Source organism: Manis javanica, chromosome 16 (genome assembly GCF_040802235.1).
Source record: "Manis javanica isolate MJ-LG chromosome 16, MJ_LKY, whole genome shotgun sequence".
NCBI classification, from domain to species: domain Eukaryota; kingdom Metazoa; phylum Chordata; class Mammalia; order Pholidota; family Manidae; genus Manis; species Manis javanica.
In genome coordinates this window covers 40,081,003-40,089,518 of record NC_133171.1, presented here as the reverse complement: position 1 = coordinate 40,089,518, position 8,516 = coordinate 40,081,003, and the positions used below count along the sequence as shown (strand labels likewise).

General features: G+C 34.9%; 1 protein-coding gene across 1 annotated transcript; it reads right to left on the bottom strand.

Annotated features, from left to right (window-relative positions):
• Positions 1 to 6,353: 6,353 nt before the first annotated feature.
• Positions 6,354 to 7,951, bottom strand: DEFB114 (defensin beta 114). Its single transcript, XM_017659431.2, is given in 3 exon segments — positions 6,354 to 6,460; positions 6,463 to 6,498; positions 7,942 to 7,951. Coding segments are annotated over 3 exon segments (153 nt in total).
• Positions 7,952 to 8,516: the final 565 nt, after the last annotated feature.

Below are 8,516 nucleotides of genomic sequence, written 5' to 3'. Positions count from 1 at the left end.
AGAACAATATTAAAAGTTTTGGTGCTCATCCTGGCCTCGTGTTTTTAGGATATTTTTCTCATCCTTGGTACACTAGTAATGGCAAAGGCTGTCCGTGCTGCCTAAGGGTTACAGAACAGATAAAAAGAGAAAACAGCATGAAAATAATAAAAGCCTTGTCCTTTTTGACATATACCCTTAATGAAGGCTCCCTCCATGGACTGTAGCCTCTTAGATATCTGAGAAGAGTGTTAGAACAGGAGTTAGGGTACCTGACAGTGTACATGAAACCAGGCATGAAATTGTAAGTACACAGCTACTGATTTGCTATGAAACATTTTGGTCAGTTCATCTCTCTGGGCTTCACATCCCTTATCATTGAATATTAAGAGCTATATTTGTTAATCATTTACTATGTAGGTACTGTTTGAACACTTTAGATATTTAAATAGACATATAATTAATACATATAATTAATTATATATTAATTAGTGACCAATTAAATAATATATATAATATATAATTCCCCAGTGAAAAATTTCTTTGGTATCTTTTATTGCTCATGACATGACTAGATAAAAATGTTCATAAATATCTAGTGCTAGAAAATTGTATGTGATATTAGTATAATGAAATAATTGAGTTAGTCAATCTTGCTAATGTGGTTTTCAGAAAAATTCTTTTAATTTCTAGAATAAACTTCTTGTTGAGCTTGTTGAATATTTTAAGTAATCATATTATATCACTTAAGCCGATATTCATAAGATAAAGCACTGCACTCATCTAATCATTTACTTACCCATTTGTCAAATGTACTGAATAAAAATACAGCGAAAAGTTTCTTTGTTCTTCAAATGAAGAAACTTCTTTAAGAACCCAAGGAAGTGGGACTCTGTGATATCAGAGTCGTAGCGTTGATTTCTGATAGTAGACCAGAAAGGACCAGCATAAAGGACGTACCTTACCAGGTATAATCATAACGTACTAGAAAGTTGTGGCAATAAAAATAAGGTGGCATTTCTTAAAATATAAGTAAATTGATCAAGAGGCCCACATATAGATTCATGTTAACTTTTTCATGAATAGAGCATCTCAAATCAAGGTAGGAAACATGGTGTATTCACAAATGATGTCAGGATTAACAAACTAGACAAAAAAATGTGTAGCAACCCATGGCTTCCAGATAGATTAAATCATATATTTTAAAGTAAAAACAACCAAATTTGAAATACATGTATGTCTCTCTGATGGTATGTGTATATATATTCATACATGTGTATATAAAATATATAAAAAATATATATGGAAACATTTTATAATCTTGTCAAAGAAGGGCCTTTCTAAGAAAAAAGCCTTAGAAAGTATATAAAAGATAATATGATTTAAGTATATGCAAATTTACAAAATTTCTTGACTGAAACACAAGCAAAATCTGAATAAAATATTTGCAACACATAATAGCCAAAAGGTTGATATATATATATAGAACATGTGATAAATTACTTAAAAAATACAAACTTCCTAAGGAAAATTAAGAAAGGGTTATGAAAAAGCAAGTCACAGGACAAGAATTACAGAAGTCCAATAACCTCATCCAAAATATTTAACTCACTGGGAATTAGGAAAATATAAATGAATACAATTATGCATGTATTCATAGGTACATGTTGCATTTTTTTGTTCTTTAAACAACAACTGTAAGTTGTGGGCCCATTGTTGGAAAACAGGCAGGACAGGCTGGCTGCATATCGACACTAAAAATTCACATATACTTTGACCAGCGAGTTCCAAAACTTCACATGCCATCTGCAGACAGTGTACATGACACCAGGCATGAAATTGTATGTACACAGATGCCTAATGCACCACAAGGAGAAATTGGAAGAATTGAAATGAGCATAACTGTGGTAGTGGTTAAAAATAAGCTTATGATGGCTTCATGCCATGATGAATTCAATAGCCATTTAATAAAAAAACGAGTCTGTGGAGAGAGAGAGAGAATTGTTTTTAATATCTACAGTAGCTTGGGAACTTGGGCATATCAAAGTAAATTGAAGTCCTTCCTGAAGTTCTATGAATATCTCTATAATCTGCAACACGCCCTCCGCATGCGCCAGGGAATATTTAGACTCTGTTGCCTACTTTTGTGTTTCCAGTCTTTCTATATACCTTCTACATGGCTCAAAAGTGATGTGGAAAATAAAAGGGTAGGTTTTTAATAGGTGCTCCTGGCTTTTCTTCCTTTCATATCTCAGATGCTCCCCCACAAGTAGTGATTATGCATCATGTAAATAAAGAATAGGAAAAAATGACTAATTGGGACTTGAAATACCCAGATATGGTGAAGATAGGTATAAACATAATAGATGACAAGTGTTCTGTCTTCGCATTTTATTGCACTACAATAGAGTATCACACTGATGCTGTGTCAGTGAAAGACCCTGAGCGGGACCCTGTTACACAGGGCGCTCCTTTCCCGCCTCTGTGCTTTGGAGTACCTGCCTAGATTTTTTTGGAGTTCCTCGGACTCTTCAAGGCTGGCAGAGCCATATGAATCCCCCAAGCCCTTCCTGGGCCTCAGTAGACCCAGGTGCTGTTTCTTTCCTTCAGTCCACCTCTCAGCTCTCCAGGCTCCTGCACAATGTTGACCAGATGTCTTAGGAAGCTCTGGGTTTCTTGCCTCAGGATCATCCTAAGGACCCCATGATGAGGCCCTGGTTGAGCAGGAGGCCTGGCATGTAGAAGGATCCTGCTGGTTAACACAATATTTCTTTCGCAGGATAAGAAGAAACTGGACTGCCAGAGTGGTGTTGACATTCCTTATGCTGGGGACTTCTCACTTACATGGGATTGAAGAAATTCAGAACTTAGGGCTACCAGTGGTTCACTGCTGCCCTTGGAACTGAGCTGCGCGCTGGGCTCAAGGGGTAGGGGCTTCTTTCCCTTCTGTGTTTCCACAGCAACACCATCTCCAGTCTATAGCACCCAAGGGCAACAGGAATGGCAGCAGACTTTCTTTATTTTGTGCATTACCATCCTACCCTTCTCCTCTACCTGCTGTGTACCTACTGTGGTCACTGTACTCCCCACCTCCCTGCACAGGAGTATAAGTTATCAGGTGGTCTTGAGGTGGGTAACTCTATCTTCTGAGAATTTTCCAAATTGTTGCTCCTCATTTTGAAATGCTAATGGGCCCTTTGGATCAGTCAATGCTTCTTCTTGCTTAGAATGGATGTAGTGATATTGTACTCTCCTTGGTTGATCTTAAGCTCTGCTCAAAGAGGGGGAACATTCCTCGGTCAATGCGACCATTCTTGTCCGGACCAGTTTCTTCTTCTATCCTTCAGTGTGGCAGTGATGCGCAAGGGTTCTCTTTACTCCACATTTTCATCAGCACTTGTTATTTCTTATCTTTTTGATAATAGCCATTCCAAGGGGCGTGAAGTGATATCTCATTGTGGTTTTGATTTGCATTTCTTTGATGATTAGTGATGTTGAGCATCTTTTCTTGCACCTGCTGACCATTTCTATGACTTCTTTGGGAAACTATTCAGTGCCTCTGCCCATTTTTTCATCAGGTTGTTTGTTTTTTTGTTATTGAGTTGTATTAAGTTGCTTATACACTTTGGATAGTAAGCCTTTATTATATAGATGATTTACAAATATTTTTTCTCATTCCATAGGTCACCTTTTCATTTTGTTGATCAAAAGGTCTATTTTTTATTGTTTAAAAATGTTTAAAATTTCCAATTATAAATATTGGGAAATAACTTCTGACTCCTAGGTTTTCCATTTTGACCACATTTCCTTTGTTCCATTTATTGCCAAAATCTTTAAAATAATTCTATATTTCTCTTACCTTTCCACCTCTTTCTCTCTTGAACCAGCCTTTGCCTCTTTCACTTTCTGTAATTTCTCTAGTAATGGCCCTCAAACACTTCCACATTGGCCATCACTTTGTCTTGATTTTATTTGGCTTATGAGCAATAGTCGATACATTCTTTTTAAGTGAGGTTTCAGGATACCACATTACCTAGTTGTCTCCTAACTTTCTGGTCAATTATTAGTCTCTTGTATGGGTTTCTCATCTCATCAATATTTGAATTTTGGCATTTCCCAGGGTATAGGGGTTAATCTTAGAAGTTTTATCTATACTTATTCCCAAGGAAATCTCATTCAATCTCCCAACTTTAAACGCCATCTTGACATTGATGATTCCAAGTATTTTATCTCCAGCATGTACCCTTTCTCTTGAACTTTAGACAAGTAGCCAACTGCCTATTCGATCTTTACAATTAAATATCAAACCTAACATGTTCAAATTAAACTCCTGACTTGCATACTCTCACCAAATGTACAGCTTCCACAGTTTTCCCAACTCATTTAATGCCAACTCTATTTTTACAATTACCCAAACAAAAGTCTTAGATCATCTCTGGCATGCAAGGATGCAAGTCATTTCATTTTCTGTGTTCAGCAATTCTTTTGGCTCTACCTTCAAAATACATAAAAAATATGATTATTTCTCATCACACACACTCTTAACCATAATGCCCAAGAAGACTCCTAAGAGTATCAGAATGATAGAAATTAAGAAAAGATAGGAGATTTTAATGTGTTGCTCTGAATTGTGTATAAGGACCACCTTAAAAGATGGGAAATAAATGGATAAAGATGGAAATTTCCATTTGGAGGAGTGAATAATATAGATAATAATTTTATTGAATTTATTTAATGATAATATTATTTATAGATGAAAAAACTGAGAGCTAGTTTCGTAACTTGTTTAAGATTAGATGAATTAATAATAGAATTGATTCTATGATTCTCCTCTAGGATTAAAACCAGAAATGCCTTCTTCCTGAAATCTCAGTGTTTTCCAGTTAAGTATTGAAATAAAATTCAAAACCACATAATTTTAAATATTAAATGTCTGCTTAAGAAGACAAGAAATAAGTTGGAATGTCTAGGATAAATGTTTCATTATTTTCCAGTATTTTGAGTATAGTTACAAGCTTGTTAAAGCTTTGAGGAGTGACAAAAGAAAAGGATATGATACTTTCTAAATCCTTGTAATTTACTTGAAATATAGCTGTGGGTCGAGGAGAGAAGCATCTATAGAATCCAGAGCACAGTGCAATATAATATATAGTCCAAGTACATGATATGCTGCCAATACCTTGGTTAGAGCTCTAAGACTGAGCATTTAAGGCATTTTTTTTGTCCTTGATTAATAAACTCAATTAGGATATTGAGAAATGGGGATTCTGGTCATGGATCTGTCATTGGTGATAAATATGCACAAAAACTCAGTTTCCTTCTCTCATTTTCCCAGGGTTCATTTCCCACACAGCCAGATTTTGGCTATCCTCCTTGCTTCTAACTTGCTCAATCTACTTGAATTAAACTTTTTTTTTATTTGGGTGCATATCACTTAAATACCCAGTGGCTATATGATGGCTGTCCTTATGGTACAAAATGTTTAAGGTAGACATTTCCACTAGGTTCACTAGATCCTAATTTAAAAAAAAAAGCAATACTCTTGGGCCAGTTGTTAAGTTAGTTTTAAAGAACATGATGACTAGAAAATATGTTCAGGAACCTGGTAGAATATTGATAAAGGGTAGATTTTCCTCTGTTTTTAGCTGAAAAACAAACTCCAGTTTCCATGTTTCTTCCCAAACTTTTAACACAGCAGAGACAATTTGTGCTATCTGGTACTTATATTGAGTCTGAAATAACAGATCTTGACATATTTTCCATTCTATTCTGACCTAAGAAAAAAAAATGCCACGGTAATGTTTTACGGACATAGACTCTCTAGCCAAAGTTCAGATTGCATTTAAACCCAGTTTGATAGTATTAGTATTAGGTAGTATTGAATCAGTATGCCTTTTTGAATGAGCAGGACCTGTGAGGGGAGAATAGCCGATGAATATCTCCATGCTGTGTTGTAGTTCATGCATTCATCTTAGGATTCCTGTTTCTTAAGATCAATAATGTAGTGATGATATTTAGACAAGTGATGAGCCTATGAGTATTAATTCTAGTGAATCAAATTTCTAATGAGGTCATGGTTAAGTTGGGAAATGTTCGATTGTGTAAGTTTAGGTGAACGATCAATCAGAAGCAAACATGGTATCCATATGATAGGAAATTAGAACCAGATAGGCCTCTATGAAAACCTCTAGCTTAGAGAAAATAGGAAAGGTCCAACCTCATCCCAGTGAATATGTAATTAACATCTACACAGGGAGGTACCAATTGTGGCTTATGTGTTTATTTATTACAGAGGTTCTAATTATATTCTTATACCTTTCTGCACTGGTACACACACGACTTCTTTCATCAGAGGTACATCTTTCTTTTCAAGATTATTTTTCCTCATAGAACCTCTCAGTACAGCAAATCTTACTTGGTGAGGAACATATATCAATTTGCTTTTCACGTATAGCACAGTTTCTCTTACAGCAACCAAATATTTTGAGCACTAGCCAGGATCCACCAAGGTACATGTAGCTACAGTAAAAGCAGAGTAACTGAAATTACTGATTTCTTACTTGAGAACACATTATTTCTGATTACAAGAAGTACTATGTGTACATTTTAAAAAATCTAGAAAATATCAAAAAATAAGACATTAAATTATGTATCTCCATATATAACTGAAAATTTTAAATTAATATGACTAAATTTTATGCCATATATTATTCTCCTAAACAAGATTCAAGATCTTTTAGAGCTGCATAACATTCCCTTGAAATTATATATGACAATTTATTCAATCTTTCAACAAGGTCATGTTCAAACTTTTAATATTTTAGGATTATGATAAGCAAATTTGTATTGTATTGTGATATTTACATGGTATATATATATACAATAGTTGTGAAAGAATTACAGTCTAGGGTTCTTAATTTACACACTGCCCCTAACAATGTATGTAAATTTTTCCCCAAATAAAATGGTATCAATTGCAATTTTAATTTTTATGCCTTTTGTTATTTGCTTTGAACAGTTTTTTCTACTTCTTAATTGTTCATATACTTTGTTATTCACGTAACTATTATTAGTGAATCCATAAGAGCTCTTTTTTATTTTTCAAGACTTTTTTATGAAATATAGTTGATATACAATCTTATACTAGTTTCAAGTGTACAACACAGTGGTTCAACAGTTACCCATATTATTAAAACCTCACTCCAACTATTACAGTTACTATGTGTCAGCACAGTTACAGAATGATTGACTATATTCTCCATGCTGTACTAACATCCCTGTGACCAACTTATGATTGAGAAATTTTATGCTCTTTTGTTACCCTCATCCTTCCCATCCACCCACCCCAACTCTTTCCCCCAATGGTAACTACCAGTCACTTCTCAGTGTCTATGAGTCCACCGATACTTTGTTCGTTTTGTTTTTCTTTATTTGTAGATTCCACAAATAAGTGAAATCCTGTGGTACTTGTCTCTCTCTACCTTGCTTGTTTCACTTAGCATACTCTCTAGGCCCATCCATGTTGTAGTAAATGGCAGGATTTCTTTCTTTTTTATGGCTGAATAATATTCCACTGTGTATATGTATCACATCTTTATCCATTCATCTTCTGATAGACACTTAGTTTGCGTCCATATCTTGGCTATGGTAATAAATAATGTGGCAATAAACAATAGAGGTGTATATCTTTCTGAATCAGGGATTTTGTTTTCTTTAGGTAAATTCCTAGAAGTGGGATTATTGGGTCATGTGGTATTTCTATTCTTAGTTTTTTTGAGTAATCTCCATACTGATTTCCACAGTGGCTATACCAATTTACATTCCCACCAACAGTGTAGAAGGGCTTCCTTTTCTCCTCATCCTCCCCAACACTTGTTATTTCTTGTCAAGACTTTATTTTTTAACAGCAGTTTTAGTTTTCTAATTGAGAGGAATGCACAGAGATTTCCTATGTATTATTACCTGCCCCCATAAATGCATAACTTTATCAACATTATTTAATACCTTCTACCAGAATGGTACATTTTTGACCAAGGATGAATCTACATTGACACATCATAATCACCCAAGTCCATAGACTATTAGAGTTCGCTCTTGCTATTGTACATTCTATGGGTTTGGGTGAATGTATGACATATCGCAATCATTATGATACCACACAGAGTTATTTTCTCTACCCTAAAAATCTTCTAGGCTCTGCCTATTCATATCCCTCCACTCCTCTGGCAACCACTGACTTTTTAAATTGTTTTCATAGTTTTGTTTTTTCTAGAGTAGTACATATTTGGAATTATACAGTATGTAGCCTTTTCAGAATAACTTCTTTCACTTAGTAATATGAATTTAAGTTCCTATGTCTTTTCATGGTTTGATGGCTTGTTTCTTTTTAGCACTGACTAATGTTCTCTTGTCTGGATATACAACAGTTTATTTACCCACTCACCTACTGAAGGACATCTTGGATGCTTCCAAGTTTTGGAAAGAATGAATAAAGCTGCTATAAACATCCACATATAGGTTTTGGTCGGGACATACAA